At 43.9% G+C, this 22,132-nt stretch overlaps 2 protein-coding genes across 12 annotated transcripts in view; one reads left to right on the top strand and one right to left on the bottom strand.

The window, feature by feature from the left end:
* The window catches only part of AP3M1 (adaptor related protein complex 3 subunit mu 1), a 38,920-nt gene extending 21,761 nt beyond the window's left edge, over positions 1-17,159 (top strand). For both annotated transcript variants that reach the window (XM_022590938.2, XM_089897731.1), the window contains one exon: positions 86-17,159. In XM_022590938.2, coding sequence (XP_022446646.1) covers positions 86-186 — 101 coding nt within the window. In that variant the 3' untranslated portion in view covers positions 187-17,159. The remainder of the gene's footprint in view (positions 1-85) is intronic.
* Positions 3,444-22,132, bottom strand: part of VCL (vinculin) — a 98,556-nt gene continuing 79,867 nt past the window's right edge. For 7 of the 10 annotated variants that reach the window (XM_089897722.1, XM_022590935.3, XM_089897725.1 and 4 more), the window contains 8 exons: positions 20,901-21,050; positions 18,827-18,935; positions 17,396-17,698; positions 15,663-15,787; positions 14,138-14,323; positions 8,274-8,477; positions 7,792-7,896; positions 3,444-5,537 (listed from right to left, as the gene is read on the bottom strand). In XM_089897722.1, coding sequence (XP_089753848.1) covers positions 5,391-5,537; positions 7,792-7,896; positions 8,274-8,477; positions 14,138-14,323; positions 15,663-15,787; positions 17,396-17,698; positions 18,827-18,935; positions 20,901-21,050 — 1,329 coding nt within the window. In that variant the 3' untranslated portion in view covers positions 3,444-5,390. Of the gene's footprint in view, positions 5,538-7,791; positions 7,897-7,973; positions 8,066-8,273; positions 8,478-10,493; positions 10,698-12,326; positions 13,668-14,137; positions 14,324-15,662; positions 15,788-17,395; positions 17,699-18,826; positions 18,936-20,900; positions 21,051-22,132 lie in introns of those variants that run through there. The other 3 variants (XM_022590937.2, XM_089897723.1, XM_089897726.1) reach the window with 3 other exon arrangements.

Raw genomic sequence — 22,132 nt, 5'->3', positions numbered from 1 at the left:
CTCTATTTGCTAAGCAAATATTGTATTGGTTGGTGTGACCAGGATAGTAATTTATTCCTTTCCTTACCTATTCTTTTTGACACAGGCTTAAAAGTAAACCGCTTGGACATGTATGGGGAGAAATATAAGCCATTTAAAGGAGTCAAATATGTCACGAAAGCTGGAAAGTTCCAAGTGAGGACATGAGAAGAGGCCAGAATTCCTCAAGATATGTTTGTTTTCCAAGTGTCATTACAGTTTATTACCATTAGGTACCAATTGGATGGGAATACATATTCTAGTTAAAGCATTTGTGTCGAGCCACACACCGCTAACAGAGTTGCTTAGTAATCAATGTAGGGTTCTTAAGTAGCTTTAAGCTAAGGAAACTTCTGAATGACTTAGCTTATTTGTATCTTGTCACCTAGGATGATTTTAGAGGTGATTTCCTCCATAGGGAGACACCAGCTGGAGGCTGCATATTTTAACAGTCAAGGCAAAAGTCTACAGTGATAACCTCTCTCCTAAAACAAGTGAGCTGGTCTCAGCAGGAGCTATCTTAGTCTGTAATGTCATGTATCAAGTGCAGCCAAATGTCACACTTGATCTTAGCCATCCCAAATCTTCTGTCCCAACAGAGGAAAAATTCCTCCCACCCCAAGAAGTTTACAGAAAACTGCCTCTTCAAGTGTTTGCCTTATTCAGCTTTTCACTTATGCCATTAAGCAAGCACTGTAGCAAAAGCCACTCCACATGGCCCTGGCAGGGAGCACTGCTGCTCCATGCTCCATTCTCACTGTACTTGGTATTGTATTTTTTATAAATAAGATTTTTATGTAAAGCTCAGATTTTGATTTATAGGGACCTTGCTGCAGTAAGTACCATCTCAGTTTTGTGCCACTTGGTTCAGCTGTTAGCACAATAAAAATGATTTGTATCAAAGGGGTGAATGCTTTAAGGTAATAAAAGGGAACACTACTTCTGCTTTTAGGAAGTTATTGCAAGCACAAGCATTTGAGATTTTAAGCAAATTAATGTAGTAAAAGAGAAACTTAAGTGAACCTTTGCCATCTTCATGTTTTATAAAGCTTATCCAACACCACTTAAAACCAGTTAGCCTAAAGGCCTCATGCCCTAGTTCAGCTAAAGGAAGAAAATGTGCCTGCCTCACTGTTGTCAATCTTTTTTTTTTTTTTCTTAAATCTTTTATCTCTGTTGTTGTTCTTAAGGGTTTCAACTTGTCTACACTCCTTGTCTTCAGGGGAACTCCCTTTTCATATTGTGTGCTTCCCAAGGCTATAGTCAATAGATTACTTCCTGAAACTATTGTTGTAACTGTCACTTGAGTACTTAAATGTCTCTACTGTACTGACAAAGTACATTATAATGAGGCAGAAACAAAATCCTCAGTAACATTGATAAACCTGTATTGATCTTCACGGTTGGCAAGTCAGTCCACAGTTGTTATCATTTAACTTGATTGACTTAGAAGTCCTTGCCCAGTTATTTTGCTTCATTAGACATGAAGAATGGAGAAAGTTAAGGTGTAAGTGCTTGCTCTTGCTATTAGTTTTCTTTGTGACTCCATTCTTTTCATTGTCAACTTACCCCTTACCCTTATCATGCTAATCATAGCCCTTACACTCATCCCATTCTGCTGTCAGGGCTAGTGGTTGGTGCTGGTACAGGGAGCCCACTGTACAGCAGCATTCTTACCTTTGCCTGCCTAGGGCACCCAGCCTGCCTTTCATCTAACAGGAAAGGTTACTTTTTGCAACTTAGTAATTTCTAGGGTAACCAATATCAGCTTGGCAGCTAAAATTAAGATGTTGCCAAATATTTATTCCCTTTGCCTAAGATTGGTTACCCAGTTCAATTGCTTTTCATTTTAATGTCTTCCTCTTCAAAGTTCATACCTCAAAAGAGCAATCAATACATTTGCTTTTCTTTCTGCAGAATCCCTAATCTCAATCATCCATATATGGACTAATTTTCTTTCTGTGCTATCTTCTCATATACAAGCAGATTGTATTCCAAGAGTCCCTTCTTCTAGCAATTTCTGCTACAACTTCCAAGTAGACTGTTTCCTTTTACAATTAAATTATTGTATTTATTAATTTGATTGAATCCAGTAAGTCCTTTCTCTAGCTCTGGCTACACTGTCAATAAAAAGATGAAAGCAACAAGTTGATTTTTTAGCTTGACTGTTAATTGAGCATTCTCAGCTGGGCATGCCACAGTGTTAGGGCAGGCTGAACACGGTCACATTTTACTCTGCCTCATCACACAAGGTGTGAGGGTTGCTGCAGAGCACTTCCAAGTGCTCCTCTCTTGACCTCAGCCTTATATATTTTCTCTAACCATCACCCTTTTAGCCACAGACTGAATAATAAGTGATCAAAGCTACTCTCCATACCACCACCTACTAATAACAAAGATCCATGAATTCTTAGTAGTTTTGAAATATTTTTCAAGCATAGAATTCCAGATAATTCCAGGATAGCCTCATTTTCTAAATTCTTAAAGGAGTATAACCCAAAAGCTCATTTTCTGCATAAAGGAGTCACCATCATTTTATTCAAAGGGAGTTCATGTGATGGGTTCATTCCTTAAGTGCTGCTATAGAAGAACCTTGGAAAATACTGGTCCTGGTGTCCTTAGAGTCATCTGACTTGAGAAAAACTATAATGCAGCAGGAAGGCAGCACCAGTGAGCATATGGTAAATAGAAAAAATGAGACCACGAATACTGTTTTCAGATATTGCTGAGCTAATTCAGTACCTCTAGACAGTTCCCTTTAACTCAGACAGCTGGAATCTGCCTCCCTAGTCAGCAACTTTTCTATGTTAAAGCAGTGATAAATGTAGTCAGCAGTACTATCCCCCTTTAGTGATATTTACCACTTTCAGATCTAGAAAATAAGGCAAAAATACTGATGTCCCAGCTCTACTTCAAGAACCTGTTCCTCCTCTTAGAGCTTCCTCAAGCAAGAAGAGGAATATGTGCCTGAAAGCTAGCTCTGCCTCATAACTGTGGTGGATCCCTGACAACCCTGTTGTTCTGTATTGGGCTTTAGAATATTAAATATCGACCTGCAATATTCCTGCACATGTAATAGCTTTAGCTTAGGGGATAGTGATGGCCTCCACATACAGCCAGAATCTTCTAAGGTGGACTGCTTCAACCAGGGGATGATCTATATCATCTGGCTGCTTTCCTCTGTTAACCTTTTGTCACTTCTGCTCCTTCTAGTTTATAATCCCCAATCTTGTCCTTTATTACAAAGATCTTGTTAAGTAAATATATTACCACTGGTTTCTTCTTCTTCCAGTACAATATTTGGATTAAATAAAAACCTTTAGTTTCCACATTTTGAGGATTAGCTTCACTGGCTATTCTTCAAAACAAAGGAGAAACCTGATCTAAAAGCTCATGCTGAAATAACATACCCATCATTTAAAGCATTATTTATATAAATGTACTTTATTGTTTTAAACAGAAGAGGCAGAAAATATTTGCATATAACAAATCCTAGCTTATAAATGTAATTTTTTAGTGATGTCTAATCAGCATTCAGGGATTTTTTTTTTTTTTAATTTGCTTCACTGTGTCTTGAGCACTGATATTAGAGAAAAGCACATTGGCATAAAGTGTAAACCAGTGTCTCAAAACACTGGAAGAACTTGGAGAGCAAACATGATTTTTCTTACTTCCTCTAAGTAGTCTTTAGTAAAACAAAAGGTGATCTTTGGCATAGATTCATGCTTTAAAGGCATTAATATTGCATTTATATCAGGTAAGCAACTATACAAGGATGCTGAGGGCCTTGAAAATAATCATCAGTTAAAAGAAAACAGAGGAAGCCTGAGTGTACAGTACCAACTTAAGACAAGTTTTACACATTCGATGTTAGGGTCTAACACACACTGGAGGTGGGGAGGACATTCAGGCAAGGGTTCTTACTCCTTTACTCATCCAGTTCTGGCTTTCGGAAGAAATATAGTTTCATGTGCTGGGGATTGCTTAGACAGCAGTGGTAAGTACAAGAAAGGAAAAATTGCCTTCTCTCACTTTGCTAATAGGAAACTTACTATGGTGATAATTAAATATACCCATTACTTTTTTGAACAACTGTACTTAGGGAGGGAGGGTAGGATGCAAGGGGCTTGGCTGTTGTTGGCTGAGGGAGGTAGGAATCACTGAGGACTGTTTCCCATCGATTCATCCCCAGCAGTGCCAGAATTCCAGTCTGCAAGTACCACCTCCCCTAGGTAGGCAGTGTCCTTCAGACAGGACTGCCTTTCCATTAGACACTCCTGGGGACAAGCACCAATTCTTAGGACTGAATTTCAAAAGGATAAAAACGATCTTTCAAAATTATAGAACAAACATATATCTTTAAAACCTTGTTTAGGAAGGGTGTGGGAAGAATACAAAAGCCAGGACAGGAGACACGATTTGGTTAAAAATTAAATGCAGCATTTCAGCTCAGAAAGAACAATAAGAGCTAAGAATGAATGATAAGGCCTCAGCATAGATCTCTGCAGGCAGTGACAAAGCGTGGAGTGCCTGGGAGTGGCCCTGCTGGGAGGATGGGCAGGGCCACGCCCCGGCCACTCTGCCTCTCCAGTGGCAGAGAGCACCAGGACACACAGTGTGTTCTTGGGATGGCTACTTTGGCAGGCCGAGGAAGGATATGGGACGGAAGGTTTCCCTAGCACAGACATTGCTCTGGAAAGAGGTAAAGACAGAATCACATGATTTGGTGATTTCCTCCTGACAAAGTGAAATTTGGTTTTGTACTGTGGGAAGCTAGAAGGATTAAATTGGGGAAGGGCAGGAAGTGAATCCAGGCCCCACATGCTGGGGCTCCCCAGAGGCCACCTTCCCCTGCAACAGCGAAGGTCACTCCTGAAAAGAACCAAGGTAGCACAGGCAGGGTCAGCAGCAACATGGAAAGCCCAAAAAATTCTGGAGGCACAGTGATTTCCTTAACTGACTTTCCTGGGCCCTGGGTCTTGGGAGCCTGGCGGAAAGAATGGGGAGACGGGGGCAGAAAGGGAACTGTCCTTTAGGGAACAAGCGCAGAACAGGATGTCTGGCTAGTGTTCACTCTTGGATTCTGAGTTTATGTGAAGTCCATGGGCTAGAAACCCCATCTGCCTATTGGGACAGAGTGTGCACAAGTAAAGCCGTGGTCGAGAATACAGGCTTTATAAGGAGACACATTTCAAAGTGTCCATGACAAGAGTATAAATGTTTTCTAATGTGAAGAGGCCCCATTCCTTTCTGTTATGTCAGGCCAAGATGTGGCTTTCAACCCCCCAGTAATCTTGGGTGGCTCCTGGGACTCCGATCATTTTCATTCTGTTCAGCAGGGGCTTCTGTGTTAGCCAGGTTCAACCAGGTGTCTACTGGTACCAGGGAGTCTTTCTAACCCAGCGCAGTGTAAATCCAGCATCTGTTCGAATTTTGATTGAAGCTGCTTCTGCTTCTCGAACAGTCTCCTTCACAGACTGCATGAGGTTCTGGGCATTGTGAACCAGCATCTCTGTGGCCTGTAAGGAAAGAGGAGCTCTCCATTACTCACAGTCGCTGATGGAGCCCTGCCTCTGAAACAGGCTTAAGCCAGGAATGCAATGCAGTTTATCCTACCTGTACCTGGCATCCCTTGTATTTGTCACATCACTGGTGGTTTATAGCTGGATCACCAAAAAGAACCCAAAACTGGACCATCACTGATTTTATACTGTACCCTTAGGTGGCTTCTAGTGTATACTCCTTTCCTGGTGTTCAAACAAGCCCCTACCTCGGGCTCCTGCAGTCCCCTCTACCTAGAATGCTCTTCCCCCAGGTATCCCATGGCTCACCTCTCACCTCCTTCAGATCCTTGCCCAGTTGTCACCTTGCTGAGGCTTTTCCTGCTCACCTTATTTTAAATCACAAACCACCTTCCCAACTCCCAGCATGCCTCATCCTCCAATTCTTTCTTCACTTTTCTCTACAGAACTTACCATCACTAATTGATGTACTGTGTGTTTTACCTAGGTTGTTTATCTGATGTTTTATCTAAAATTTAAGTTCCATGAGGGCAGCAATTTTGGTCAATTTTGTTCTCTGCTGTACCCTAGTGTTACGTCAGTGCCTGTCACGAGGCATTTCATAAACATTTAATTAACACATGAAAAACTAACCAAGTAAACCAACCACCTTATAAATCCATGAAAATCTAAATAAGTAAATCTTGTAAACATACAAAATACAGGACTGAGATCACACTAGTAACTAACTTATCAATCCATTAACTCAGTAATTTTTTTTTTTAATTCTTAAATATTTTTGAGCTACAGACCCTTTGAGGGTTTAATGAAGGCTGTGGATTCTCCCCAGAAAAAATTGCTCACGTGCACAAAATTTGTACATGCAATTTCAGAGGGTTCATGGGCTCTGAGAGGCATAACTATGGACTAGAATTCCGAATCAGTTAATCTTTTCGCTTGGTCAACAAAGAGGCTGAGGCCCAGCGTGATTCGGAGACTTGCCAGCCCAACTCACACAACAGTCAGGATGAGCCTCAAAACTTCTGACTTGCAGTCCTGTGTTTCTTCCATTCTACCACACTGTTTCTTTCTTTTTTTTTAACTGGAATATTTAATGGAACATAGTAGATACTCCCAAGATACATTTTTGTTGGCTAATTGATTAAATGATAAGGTCGGAAACTCTGAGTCTTACCCTTTCTTCCCTGTTTTTTCTATTTCCTTTTCTTGGGGCAGGAGAGATCACATGACAGGAAATAGCCTAGTGCCCAAACCCTACCTAGAACACATGGAAGTTAAAGGTTAAAATCCAGTTCCCATGGTTTGGGAGAAGAGAGGGTTATGGTGAGGGCTGTTGAATTAAACCATGGTAGTTAAGGTAGCACTACTGACACCAAGAGAAGTAGCCTCCCTGTTCCTCTAAAGTGCTCCTAACCTCTATCTCCTGGCCCGGACAAGGAGAGGGATTGTGTGTATTTTGTTAACTCCCCTACATAGTATGTAATACAGTGCCACATACATATCCCATTGCATGATGAGCCTTGTCTGAGCAGTTCAACAAAAGATGTGCTACCTTCCATAAGAAGAAATTGTTAAGTCTGGCTCATAGCAGAGCCTACTAGAGAGGAAATGAGAGGAAGAGGTGCTCAAATGAGGGCTTTCTGAGAAGACCTGAGCCACGTTCCCAGGAGGCAGGGAGAGAAAAAACTGTGACTGCCAAGATACATACAAGAAACACTTAAGCAAACACTCCCACCATCTTTATTTCATTCTCTGTCAAAGAAACCAAAAGAGAAGCACCTCGTTTGAGATGTCATTTCAGCCTCAGCACAGGCCTAACCACCTCATGCCCCTGAAAAGCCTACACTATTCATCCTCCCTGAGGTACTTATCACCTAGAGAACAAGGAAGCAGAAATTCTCCAGCCAGAAGGATAGAGTGAGCAGGACTGAACAGGCATTGGAGGCCTCGAGAGAGCCAAACCTATTCCAGGGAGGAAAAGAACCGAATAGAGAGTCCTAACTGCTGCTGATTCACTTAACCTCCCAAGGCCTCAATTTCTCAGCTGTAAAATGACAAGAGTTGCACAAGAGCTTTTTACTTCCCTTTCCAAATTTCTGATGATCTCTCCAACATAGATGTCCTTCTGAGAGAACTGAAGACTCCATCCTACATACTGAATACCCATTTCACAGTTAAAATTTCCTCAAGGCTGAACTGAATTGCTATCAAGTGGAATAGAAGCTGCTGGCGAGAAATCAGAAGCACATACCTGCTCAGACTCCTCGTCGCTTATGTTGGTCCGGCCCAGCATGGTGGCCTTCACTGTGGACAGGATTTTGAGCTGGGTGCTTATGGTTGGGATTCGCTCGCATACCTAAAAAGAAAATTTAATTTAGTATGTTTCTTTGTTTTTCTTATCCACAAGCTCCCTGAGGACGAGACTTAATTCACCTCTGTATTCTCAGTGGCTGGCATGCAGAAAGCATTCAGTAAATCAGCAGCAGGATTCCAATTGTTTTCCCCCTAGGATCAGTATAGTCCTTCTGTCCAGACATGGAAGCATTAAAATTCTTTCATTTGATTCAGAAATAAACTTGCCTGTATCTGTCTTTCTGAAATACACATGTGTATTTCCCCTTTCTGCTATTTCTTCCCATTCTAAAGTACCTCCTCCTTGCTCACCCAGTTTTCTCTCTCCTGCTTTTCACCCTACCCCCTGCCCCCCCCCACACACACACTTTTCCTGAGTACCTGTAAGAGGTTGGTTCTAATCCGCTTATCTGTGCACTGCTTGGCAACCTCCTTGGCCAACCGAGTCACCTCATCTGAGGCCTTGGCTATGTCCTTGGCACACTGAATCAGTGCCCGCTTGGTACCGCTGCCCCCTCTGACCAGCCGAGACATCTCAGCCATCAGCAGAGCCATGCGCTTGGCTGCTGCAATGATGTCATTGCCCTAGAGAGAAGCAAGATACAGTGTGAGCTCAGCCCATACTCTGGCCAAGTTAGGGAAGGAAGTAGAAGCACAGAGAAGAGAGGAGGGAGCCTGCTGCTCTAGCAGCCCTCTGGAGGGGTGAGAAGAAGATATACAGACTATTCTTGAGTGATACAGATACAGCACAGGAGAAATAAACAGAAGAGTGAGCCAGGGTACTCACCCCAGCACTCAGTGAGAGACAGAGAGAGAGAGAGAGAGAGAGATCACCGGACCAAAAAAGGAAGACTTGGATATTAATCTGAAAGGGCAACATGTGAGCCCCAGGCATAGCACTAAACAAGCATTTCAGCATTTCCAGGTTAATCATGTCAATAAATTGGGGATGGGCCCAAGAAGTTGGTTAAACAGGCATTTTTCTTTCTGTGGGGGAAAAGCAGTACAGCTGGCCTGAAGGGAAAAATACAGATGAGCCTTTCCAGATGCTGAAATCATCCTCTTTATCCTTACCCTTGTTACAAACAGCAGCCAATGACTGTCGCTGCTGAACTAGAATTTAAACCAAGTAACTATTAGCCTTGGTGAAAAAAAATTTTTTCTGACCTAAGTCTGCTCCTGCCCTCCCTCTACTGCCTCTTGTTTGTACTCTCAGCCTAAAGGAACATATTATTTTAATTTTTCACATTTAAAAAGGCCAAGAATCAATTCTTCAGTCCTCTCAGCTAAGTGGCTTCAATTAAAGAAACCTTCACAGTTAAGAGGATGCCGGGGGAGGCGTTGGGAAAATAAAAATCGTGAGTCAAGCCGTAAATGCAACCCTCACTCCAACTAACAGCAGTTTATCTTACACTGGGCATTTTGGTTCATTAAAACCCTCATGGGTCATAATAAGGAAATGTACAAGTAATTTACTTTATGCCTTCAAAAGGCTGATATTTTGGCTGATAACAACCAAAAATAACAAATGCAATGTTCAAAACTACCTAAAAGGCCAGGCTCTACGCATTTTTCCCCTCATGCTTTACAATTTCTAGGCAATGCAGTGAGACATACACAAACCATGCCACTGCAGGGTGCTCTGTGAGAAACCTCCACAGGCACCGTGACGTGGCTGATCTTTTACGCTGGAGGGTGTATAACATCTTGGGCAGCAGTTGAGGCCAGAGAGAACACAGGCATGGGAAGAACTCATGAGAATAGGGGTATGTTAGACAAGGCTGGCTGGGCCCACCCCTTCCAGTGCAGACCTGGGATCATTCCAGGATTTCATGACCTTGGTTAGAGGACAGTGTAGTGCCAGGGTTAGTTATTTATTACCCATCGCTCTTCAAACCCTTTCTTCTTGCAACATGCCACCTTCAAAGGGAAAAAAGTGATTGCCCCCATCCCCCAATCCCTAAGGCCAAAGCTCCGTTGGTTCCTGTCCTGCAGACTTGAGCGCTATCTGTTCCCCACTCACACCCCCTCTCCCACTGAAACCCCTGAACAAGCCAGTCAGTGAAGCCCCCTTCCCCATGGGCTCCCATGAAGGGAGCATCTGCCCCACAGCCAAGTGCAGGACAGCAAGCAGCCCTCCCCAGAAACACTCCTCACGCTGATCAACTCTGCCTGAGCCAACAGTGAGAGGTCAGTGGGGAGGGGGCATAGGTGGGGGACAGGCAAAGTCCAGTGATCAGGCCAGATGACCTCTTAATGGTCTACAATGATTCCTGACCTGAACGTCACTGAGAGGCATCCATGGCTTCCCAAGGGGTTTAAGGTTCCAATATGGGCCACAAGGTCAGTAAGAAAAGGAATCCTTTCAAAAAGTGACCCCATCTCTCTCTAACTCCCAAACATAAATGCAATCCAGTTAATCTGGCATTAGCAGACCTATCAAACTTGTGAAGCCAGTCCTGACAACAAGGTGCAGACAGACAGATGCCCGCCCGGCTCAGACTCACAGGACCCGCACAGATCATGAGTGATGCAATGTGTCAAGGCTGCACATGGCCAGATGCATATGGAGCAGCCCCAGCTGGGGGCGCTAATCAGTACCTTACTAGACCACTTGGTAGCTTCCCGATGCAATGACTGAGCCGCTGCCAGAATGGGCTGGTTGACCGGCTGACTGGATGGCATTAACAGCAGCTCAGGTTCGTAATCGTCTTCCATGTCAGGGGGGACAGGGGACCCAACAGCGTCAGCCGCATCTGCCTCAGCTACAGCACTTACACCCACCTTAGCGGCTGGGTTACCCGGCTTTGTCGATGGCAGGAAGGGTGAGAAACAGGGACAGTGTTAGTAAGAGCAGTAGGGCTTGGGCAACTGAGCTTCAGCCGGTTTAGTAACCAAAGTTTGCCTAGGATGGGAAAGAAAATGGATACTCTCCAGGAGTCAGATGAACCAAGCTCCACAGAAGGGGGAATTCTCAGCCTCCGGCACCGGCCTGTTCACAGTAAAGGAAAGACGCTTACGCCAGTAGCAAACGGTTTCCAGAGAACTATTTATACAAAGAAAGAAAGTGGCATTCCTTTTGTATACACTTACTACCAAAGAGTAATTCTCAGGTCAGAACATTTTTGAGAAGCCAAATGACCAAACAATAGTAACTTATTAACTTTAAAAGGAATCCAGAGGGAAAAAGTAAATGGAACCACACAAGTTGCTTTGAACAGAACAATGTGAACAACTGCTGGCTCATATGAACACTGTTCTACAGCTTCCAGGAAACAGAAAGTGTCTTGGGTCAGCTCCGCAGCTGCCAGACACAGATTATTTCCTTCAGGGGTTAAAACTTCCAGAATTGAAAATGATAAATTTGAGGCAACAGATATCAAACCAGGAAAGAGGCAAGAAAAACACAATGGTGAGTGAAGAGGACTTATCAAATACCCCACAATCACCCAGCTAGAAGGAGCCTCAAGAAGACATCTCATCCAGCAACCACCTTAGGGAAAACCCACACTTCAGAGCAGCTCTCCCTAAGGTCTACAGAGACAACACTTCACAATTTCACATTGCATCCATAGCTAGCCGACTAAGAAAGCTGTTCTTCGGGTACACCCTGAATCTCTCCAGTTGCACTTACCCCAAACTCAATTTATTGATATTTCACAGATAAGATAACACATGGACTTGTCAACTGACCAAAGCAGAGTTCAGAGGAGCTCAAAACTGGTGCCCATGAGAAAACAGGACCCGTGATGGGGGAGAGAATTAATTTAATACCAGGGATGGGCATTCTGAAAGGCCAGGAAGGAAGCAAGAGAGATCAGATGCTGAAAATAGGCTAAGGGGGAAAGAGAATGAAAGGAATTGCCCCAATGAAGCCGAACCACTTATATAAAGAATGGCAAACACAGGTTCTTTATATCAAACATCTCTAACCAAGAGGAAGTAAGTTTGTGTGGAATTTTATTTGAGGTTGCTACAACTCCTGAAAGTCTTAATCCGCACAGGAAGCCTACCTCCAAACGCTATTAAGTTGGAGGATTCAGGGCCAACAAGGGGTTTGGGTACCTTCTAAATTCTTTCACCTAAACTGTCTCAACCAGGACTCAACTCACCCCCATTCCTTAGAGGAGAGGCCAGCCCACTTCTGCTGGGGTTCAGAGTCCCAAAGTACAAAGCAGACCGACAGATACACAAACACATACCACCATCCGTCCTCCCTAAACACACATCGTTCAAATAGCTCCTGACTTCACACAGCTCAAAGTCAGCAATCCCCAGATGCTCCAAACCTCCAGAGACAGTCAGACCTACGGATTTTTGGCAACAAATGGCAGAGTGGGATAAACATGTAGGCCAATGCTGTCTGCCCCTTAAGTTTTATGTTTGTCTTTAAATTCATGTATATTTTGTGTTCCACTGCACAATGTATCTGTGTTTTTTTTTTTAAGTTCAAAAGTACATTTATTTAAAATGTGGGCAAGATATCAATATAAAAGAAAAGAGTGTAAGAAATAAAGATTTGAAATGTTTTGTACTTTTATTTTTAACATCCATAACTTAGAGTGTATCTGGGTTTATAAAGAAATTTAAATTTTCCTTAGGGAATTCCCTGGCGGTCCAGTGGTTAGGACTCGGCACTTTCAATGCCGGGTGCCCAGGTGCAATCCCTGGTCAGGGAACTAAAATCCCACAAGCTGCGTGGCACAGCCAAACAAACAAACAAATAAATATGTTCTTTAAAATCTTTGAGTAGGGCTTCCCTGGTGGCACAGTGGTTGAGAGTCTGCCTGCCGATGCAGGGGACGCGGGTTCGTGCCCCGGTCTGGGAGGGTCCCACATGCCGCGGAGCGGCTGGGCCTGTGAGCTATGGCCGCTAAGCCTGCGCGTCCGGAGCCTGTGCTCCGCAGCGGGAGAAGCCACAGCAGTGAGAGACCCGCGTACCGCAAAAAAAAAAAAATCTTTGCGTAAAACCAACCTTCACTATCACCCCCACCCCACTCCCCATGTGCACTGGGACTCTGCTAATGGTCCCAGGGGTGTGCATGCCCCAGCTAGAGAGATATGATTATAAGTGATTCCACGGGTCAGGTCCAACACCAGCAAGGTCACCATTCCTTCTTGGAACGTGGGCTCACAGCTAACAGTGCAGAAAAATACAGAGTTAAAAAACCAAGGTAGGGCTTCCCTGGTGGCGCAGTGGTTGAGAGTCTGCCTGCCGATGCAGGGGACACGGGTTCATGCCCTGGTCCGGGAAGATCCCACATGCCGCGGAGCGGCTGGGCCTGTGAGCCATGGCCTGTGAGCCATGGCCGCTGAGCCTGCGCGTCCGGAGCCTGTGCTCCGCAATGGGAGAGGCCACAGCAGTGAGAGGCCTGCGTACCGGAAACAAACAAACAAACAAACAAACCAAGGTCAAATTCCCAGCCTGAAAAAACCCGATCAGCTGCATGTGCAGGAGGTCCCTGGGGAACTACATTCAATACAAGAGCTTGAGGTGGCTGAAGGTGTGAAATGAACAAAGTCCAATAGATGTTGGGAATAAAGATGTAGGTTCATGGTAGAAACAGTTTAGAACTGACTTAGAACCACCTTCCACTGCAGGGTTAACAGTAATATTTAGCTCTTGTCTAGAAAAGCTACCACTCACTTTTCATCATTCATGAGGCATGACTGCTGCAGCATCCAAATTTTCACCAACCATGTTAATATTTACACTTCCAGATTGTTTAGTAAGAGTTAGCCTGGAGCTGTCTTGAGTTGAGGGGTAAGATGATTCTGAGAAAGGGAAAAAGCACATGGCTTCTAAGACACCAATCTACCTGCTTCTATGAGAAAAGAGAAGGAAAATGCAAATATTTCATGTAGCTATAGCAGAGCCTACAGAAGACTGTGCCATGTTTGCAGTGTGGATAATTAGCATGAGAGCATCTAAAAACATTCAGTGACCCCAAGAAAGAAGAGCAATTTCTAAGAGACCAAATGTCCAGCATCAGGGCAGCTGACACTCTAGAGGACAGAAGGAAAAGAACTTTCATCTCTAACTAAGGTATCCTAGCTCTCACTTTAGCTGCTAGGAGAAACCATCAAGTACCAGAAACATCTCACTAAACCACAAGAAAGAATAGGATTGTGCTATTGGCAATAACAGGAACCAAAGCAGAGAGAGGGTGATTTTCCAAATAGACTTCCTGGGCTGTGTACATGGCTCTTCATCCTTTCTCAACAAGAAGAGCTTCATTACTTACCTTGCTGGACCATTTGCGAGCTTCATCATGGAGCTGTCTGGCAGCCATCATCATTGGCTGGTTAATCACCTCCCCAGCTTTCTGCTCAGGGAACTCTTCATCCTTCTCCTCTGGTGGTGGGGGCCTGGGAGGAGGGACCTCACCCTCAGGCAGAGGTGGTTTGGGAGGAGCAAGCTCATCTGTCAGCTAAGAAAGAATTACCAGGTTGTAAGTAAAGCTCTAGGAACTACTCCCCACCAGAATTCTTTCCTTTCCTTTAAAAAGCATCCCCAAGAAAGCCACCCACATTCACTCCATTTAAGACCATCCACACTGATCATAAGGACCACCTGTTTCAATCTCAACAGAAGCATATTTTCTTCCTTTTTTCTCCACAAAAAGTTAGCACCTACTGTTTTGGACATATCCCAGGGAGGCACGCACAGCCCTACTGGGCCAAGGATCCTCAAAGGAGATCTAAGTTCTGGTCCTGACTCTGTTGACGGGCAGCTGCATAAGCAACAACTTCTCCCCTGGGCCTTGGGTTTCTCAAAGGGTTTATCAATGAGGAATATCTAGACCAAATGACCTCTAAGTTCTTGATTCCAAATGTCAGGACTCTATTGATCACATAAGAATCCATGCCCCAAAATAGCCCTCCCTAGCCACCCACCAACAGCCCAGCTGAAAAGAATCAAGTCAAATCAAAAAAGAAGCGTTGAAGGCTAGGGAAGCACTGTTCATTAGCTATGGGCACAGTGACCCAATTTTGTCCTCAACAAACTTAGAAACTTAAATATAGAAAAGTAAATTTGGGATATTAAATATGGGAAAGTATATCAGGGACAGTAAATCAAATTATTGCCTTGATAAGCTATTCCCAAGGACAAGCTATTTCCAATACTGTCAGAGAAAATGTCTAAAAATAATGACTATTTCTGATTCTAGGATTTGTATCTGCAAGCTATTGCTCAGCTTTCCTCCCCCTAAACCATTTACCTATGGAAGAAAAAATTCATGGTACTTTGTGGGGCATCAAAAGATTTAAAATTATAGTTAGGGAAAAATTAACTTTTTTTTAAAAAAAAGAATTTTAGTAATTTTGCTACTAAAAAAAGTCAAATGAAGGAAAGAAGAATGTACACAAGAGTCTAACCACCTCAGTTTTGTCATCATCAACTGGGAACACATAAATTCTCACCACAAACTGTGCAGATTATTTTCCCACTCCTCACTAACTTGCCCCACTAACTCATCACTCATCACATCCACACTTACCACAGCCAGCTCCTCTGCTCCAGTCACTTCCCATCAGAGCAGGCCAACACCAAAGACCCCCACTTACCCAGCACACGCCATGCATAAGCACTCGGTTAATACCCCGCCAGATTCAAGAATGAAAGTCGAGTTGTGCCTCTGACTGAGCTTCAAGTAAAAGTTAAACAAAGCTACCTAGTGACCGAGGCTCCAGAACAGCCTACCTCTCTCTTGCTACAGTCCCGACACCCTGCTGCTCAATTCTCCCAAACTCTCTGAATTTACTTACTCGGAGCTGTTCAAGGTCTGGCGGAGGAGGCGGGAAGTCAGGCTCCTGAGGTTGGAAGGCTTCTCTGACCTTGGCCACTGCTCCCAGGATCCGGTATCCCGAGTCCAGGAAGCTCTTTTGCAGGCCTAAACACAGACGCCCTCACTTTCAGTTGGGTAGGTCAGTGCCCTGGAGCACTGTCTGTCCAGCAGAAGAACTGGTTTCCAGTAACAAAAGCTGGATATGAAGCTGCCAGTAAGCAGCACAGGCAGTGACTGAAGGGGAAGGGAGGTAAGAGCCAGGCAGATGCCCTGAGGCCTGCAAAGAGTCAAAAGTGGCACAAACCAGCTGATCCCTGTAGTGCTCAGGGTGCCTTCTTGCCTGTACAGCTAACAAGTACCCAGCACATTGCCAGGCCATGAACACTTTGGGCTCAGGTGGTGCTCATCACCTCTCATGATAAAGCAGTTGAGAGATAAGCCTGCCCCACTCAGAACAGGGGAGATGTCAAGTTTCAGATGGGGCACACATTCCCTGGAGTACTTCTCACCTTTCTCCCTACTCCTTTGCTCCACTTGGCATTCAGCATATTAACCCCTACATTGAGCTGCTGCTACTGTGTCCAGTCACCCAGGATTAAAGGAACCTACTCAAACTATTAGAAACTCCAATTAGGAAACTGAGCACATCTTCAGTGATGGTGGGTTGAGAAAACCAGAAAGATTTTACCTGGGCTAGGGACGAACAGGGCAGCCCCTCCTTCCCACTCTCTCACACTGAGTGGATTCTACTCATAGAAGAGGCTAGAAACACTAGAGGCTCACAGGAGGAAGGAATTCAGATGTTTCCAACCAAAAAGGAGTGGTTACATCTTTAGCAGTAATGAAAATATGATCAAAATTCAGCTAAAGAAAACACAAATTCTTTGGTGTAGGATCAAGATCAAGACCTAGGAGACCCACGGGTTAACTTAGGCTTTCCAGATTTGACAGAAATAAAGAATGTTGTCCAGAGAAAAAGCATTTTAAGAAAAGCAGAAGGTATGCCAGTTACATAAGCTAAATGGTTGATAAATTGGTTATTATGCATCTTTTGAGAAATTTCCAAAATAATGACTAAACAGGACCAGGAGTTATTTAATCAGACATTAAGAAAGCACAGAGGGACTTCCCTGGTGGTGCAGTGGTTAAGAATCCGCCTGCCAATGCAGGGGACACAGGTTCAATCCCTGGTCCGGGAAGATCCCACATGTCACGGAGCAACTAAGCCCGTGCGCCACGACTACTGAGCCTGCGCTCTAGAGCCCACAAGCCACAACTACTGAGCCCGCGAGCCACAACTAGTGAAGCCCGCGTGCCTAGAGCCCATACTCCACAACAACAGAAGCCACAGCAATGTGAAGCCCACATACCGCGATGAAGAGTAGCCCCCGGTCGCCGCAACTAGAGAAAGCCCACGCACAGCAACGAAGACCCAATGCAGCCAGAAACAAATAAAAAATAAATTTAAAAAAAAAAAGCACAAGGAAGTTGGTCCAGAGAAACTAACTTACAATAACCCTGCCAATATTGCAGAAAATATTCTGTCCAACATATTTTGAACAGAAAAAGCTTAATATAGTATCCTCAAACTAAGTATCTGTAGTTTTTGCTCCCAGGTTGTGTCATGGTTGTGGGGTGCATCTTCTCTCCCCACCCTGTCAGCTTCCTGAATTAACCTCTCAGCTGAGGTGAACCACACCATGCATTGCTTACCAGGGTCAGAAATGTTTCCTGCCACAGCCTTTGCATCCACCACCATTGGGGAGATGGTTTTGCTCAATTCGTCAGAGGCGGCTTTCACGGCCTCTCGGAACTTGGGATCCTCAGAGTTCTCCACCTCCCTCTTAGCAACCAGCAGGATCCGGTTGGCCCGACGAGCAATGCTGGTTGCCCCAGCGACCAGCATCTGAGGCTGAATATTGGCCATGGCGACTTTACACTTGTCCAGGTCTTTTTTAATTGCTTCTTCGGAAGCATCCAACAGAGATTTGGTGTCAATGGCTTCGTCCACCAGCCCTGTCCGGAGAACAGAAATGGAATTTAGTTTCTGTTTTAGAAGAACAGAGACTCCAAAACCCTGTTGTCCACTCAAATTTCTCATGTGAAAGTACAACACCCATAATTCTCACCTTCAGCTCAAAACCCTTCTTACACAATCAAAAGCTTCCAGGTGATCACCATTGTAAAAAAAAAAAAAAAAAGTGAGAATGTAGCCCAGGAGGCCATACAGACTCACAGCATTTATACCAACCGTGGTCACCAGCCTTCTTGTATCTACCACAGACAACCAGAAACGCTTTGACATCAGGAGGAAACAAGGATTGCGTCTGAAACCTTCACCGCATCAGCACCACATTATCTGTTAACAGTATTTTCTCCCTTCCCGTCTCACTCCCCAGCCATCTGTTGCTTATTGGCAGCTTGTAGTGCCCAAGATGAGCCACGCAGAGGATTCCAATAACCCTAACAGCCTGTTTCTTGTTTCTGTTACCTCTCTTCAGACACCTCAGGAGCTCCACTTTCATCTCTGGCTGCTATGGACCCCTGTCCCAGCAGGTTCTGCAGGGAAGCCGAAGAGCCTACATTCCTCATCTCTTCCTCTCCCATCCCTCCCTCCAAAGAGAATGAAGAAGATTCAGAGGTGCCACCTCTATCGCACAGACACAGGTTTGTCAGTTGTTGGTTTCTCCTTTTTTTAAAAAAAAACTACGTAGTTGATAAGTTGGAGGAAACTCTGAGACAAGTTGTATTAAATGGTAGCTATTGTGGTTCCTTGAAATGTGAACCTGCTGAAAATGACAGGGACACTTACTGTATCCACAAACACCGCCTCTCAGCCTCTGAAACCAAACTCTGGCTCAGACAGAGAAAAGACACTATTCAGAGAAGATAGGAGCTGTAACAATAAACATCACACCGGGAGGGCCACATTAAAATCAAAGAGACTCAAAGAGTCTCTCTTCGGACAAAGTTGCAAGGCTTGAATGAGAAGCCGCTGCTGCTCAGCGGCCTTAATCAGGGCCAAGTACACTGTCGAGCACATGATGGTCCCTTTATCCAATTACAGCTGAGTAACATAACTGGTCCTGTTTGAGTTTCTCAGTCTCATGGATCAGACAGGAAGAATTTTGCACACAACTCTACCTGTCATTTTTTCAACATTATCGATCCACTGGTTCTTCATGGTCTCAAAATGTTCATAAGCAGCTTGATTTCCGGGATTCCTAAGTAAGATGCGAGCCGCTGAGACGACCTGGCAATGACAAAACAACCTTTAAACACCACTCAAATATAAACCTTCAGCAAAGCTTCCCCCTCTTTACCTACAGGTGGCACTATAAGGCCAAAAATCAGCGAGTCTCTTTTCAGACCAAGCACTTTAGTTTTGGTCTCATAAACAGCTCCCCAGAATGGGCCCTCACAAAAGATTTTACAGTTACAGCCTGATTTTAAGAAGGTAATAAAGTGACAAAGTAAACGGGTGTTTGCTTGATACTTCTGAACATATACAAAACGGACAGATACTTAAGCCTCATCTTAAAAAGCACCATTAAGAATGATACTAAAGATTACTTAAAACAGATTTATAAATATTTATTAAAAATAACTGTCCGACTTTCCTGGTGGCGCAGTGGTTAAGAATCCATCTGCCAATGCAGGGGACACGGGTTTGATCTCAGGTCTGGGAAGATCCCACATGCCGCAGGGCAACTAAGCCCATGTGCCACAACTACAGAGCCTGCACTCTAGAGCCCGCGAGCCACAACTACTGAGCCCACGTGCCACAACTACTGAAACCCGCACACCTAGAGCCCGTGCTCCGCAACAAGAGAAGCCACCGCAACGAGAAGCCCACGCACCGCAACGAAGAGTAGCCCCCACTCACCACAACTAGAGAAAGCCCGCGCGCAGCAACGAAGACCCAATGCAGCCAATAAATAAATAAATAAATAAATGTTCCTTTAAATAATAATAACTGTCTACAGTTAACAAAGTGCTTTCACATCCACTGTCTTACTAAAGCCTCACAACAAGCCTGTGAGAGAGAAAGGACAGTAATTTCTCCACTTCACAGCTGCAAAAACCAAGACGCAGAAAATTTAAGTGACTTGCTCAAGAGCTCCCAGCTAGTCAGTTGCAGCACTTGGGGAAGGAACTAACATTTACTGAGTATTTGATAAGTTATAGGCTGCACAAGCATCTTCTTAATCCTCAGAACAATCCACTAGGAAGGAATTATCTCCATTTTACACAAGGAAACTCAAAGTGACAGAGGATTCGAATCCAGATCTGTCTCCAAAGTCCTTGCTCTTTCCATAGTTAGTGTCTTAAGCCTAGTGCTCTGTTTCTGTTTTTTCAGAAATCTCAGTTTTATAGAGAAATCCTATGTTTTATGTTCTATGTTTTATGGAAATTTTTAAGGAAAGTTAGACATGTTCATATTTTATGGACATTTTTTTTAAAAAGCTAGACAAGTATGATTTTTCAAGAGAATCTAACTTGTTAACATGCCACATTGGCAAAAGTTGAACAATTAAGAGACAAGCTTATTTCCCCTGTCTCTGCCTACAAGCTCCCCACCAAATCTAGTATCATAGATTTCTAAAGCCCAGACAGTTCCTAATGTACCACAGGCACTCAAGAAATATCTGCTGAATAAATGAATGAAAAGATAATGAATTTTCTGTAATTTTATTGGAAGAAAAAAATGCACAAACATCACACTAAACGATGTTGAAGAGATCTTTTAAGAACATCTATCATGTACTGGAACTTTAATTCCTGTCCAAGTTGTTTTCTTTTGTTCCCACTCTTCCAATATTCTGTTTACAGTACATTAGCTACATCTTGGTTATATAATTAAATAAAAAAGAAGAATTATGGCCACATCTAAAATTTTTAAAATACCATCAAAGAGATGTGGGGAAAGGCATAAGCTCTAAAATCAAAATAAACTAACCTCCCAAGATTATTGAATTTTTCCCTAATTATGCGTGGGAGGGGGGTGCTTTACTAGTTTTTTCTACTTTCAAAACTAATCATGATCACTGTAAAAACTTCAAACAATATAAAAATGATTTAGACATTAAGGGTATATGTGGATTCTTTCATGATATTTTATAGTAAGTGTTCAAAAATGTATAGAAACTGTTCTGTAATTAACCTTCTTTACTCAATATGGTGTGTACTGACATGATGAAAGGGGAGTGAAACCCACCTGGGGTGTGAGTTCTCGGGCTGTCTTCACTGAGGCCTGAATGCCTTCCACCGCTGATTTATTAGCAGTTCCAACAGCAGCCGCCTTCTCTGCCGTGGCCCCAAGCCTTCCTGAATGGTTTTCAAAGTTAGCTGCCCTCTCATCAAATACCTTGAGGAACAAAGACATTAAGAAAATTTATTGCAATAAAATGGTCAGGCAGCCTAAGAAAAAGTCTCTCTTTAAGCAGAGGCAGCAACTGCTTCAGCAAAGACTTTACAAGTTAATAAGACAACAGTCACATCGAGTCTTGGCCTTGCCGTATCTCCTCAGAGGTTTGGCCATAAGCATCACATGCATCCAGGCAAGCGCACACACACCGTTGAATTTCAGTGCAGTCAATGCTTACCAGGTGCAAACAGGACGTACAGTGCTGTGCAGTCTGCAATAAGGAGTTCACAGAATCCAAAGACTTAAATAACCCCTGTTCACAAAAGGCTCATCCCCTAGTTTGAAGAGTATAGAAAAACCTACTCCAGGTTCCAGTGCAGGTGGCTGGATGCATTAAAGGCCAAGAATATCCAGAGTCCTAACCAGAGCTCCAGCCTCCTCAGGGCAGCTTCCCTCACATATCCCATTACCATTAATGTTGTAAAAGCTCTGCCCCTGACCTCCATGGGAAAAATGATAGCTGGTGCTCACACCCACGCCTGACACAAGGGTAAGGATGGCTGGCTTCCATCACCCCAAATGCAAAACCATCTACTGAATTGTTCATTCAGTTCACATATTGTTAAAAAGTTAACTTCTTCTTCAACATGGATATTATGCAAGGTCACATACCACGAAAGGGACAATTTAACTTAGACGACAAAAGTTCTTCTGTCATTTGTTTGGATCACATTATTAGAATTGATGCTTGAGGCAAGGTATATCCAACAGCCCTGGGTGAGCTTTATATTATACACAGAGCACATTGGGAACTGCCTGGCAGAATCTACCCTCTTCTTTGCCTCCTCCTGGAGGTCTACCTGCCCATACTTGGAGACAAGTTCTGGCTCCCAGCGGACAATCTCTGAAGGTCTCCTGGTCCAACAGCAGGCTCCAGTCTCATTGCCAGGGTTCTATGTTTATGCACGCAAGTCTCTTCCCCATTCTGACCTCTTGTTTGGATTCAGCCAGCTGGGTTCTTGCCATTTAATGCTCAGGATCTCTTCCTAAATCTCTAGCCCCCTGGTCCTCTTCTCCTGGCC

The sequence above is a fragment of the Delphinapterus leucas genome, chromosome 16 (assembly GCF_059928025.1).
Source record: "Delphinapterus leucas isolate spDelLeu-1000000601 "Yukka" chromosome 16, BTC_Dleu_Yukka2, whole genome shotgun sequence".
Classification (NCBI taxonomy): domain Eukaryota; kingdom Metazoa; phylum Chordata; class Mammalia; order Artiodactyla; family Monodontidae; genus Delphinapterus; species Delphinapterus leucas.
The sequence above is the reverse complement of the archived record's forward strand: the minus strand, read 5'-3'. Positions and strand labels throughout refer to the sequence as shown.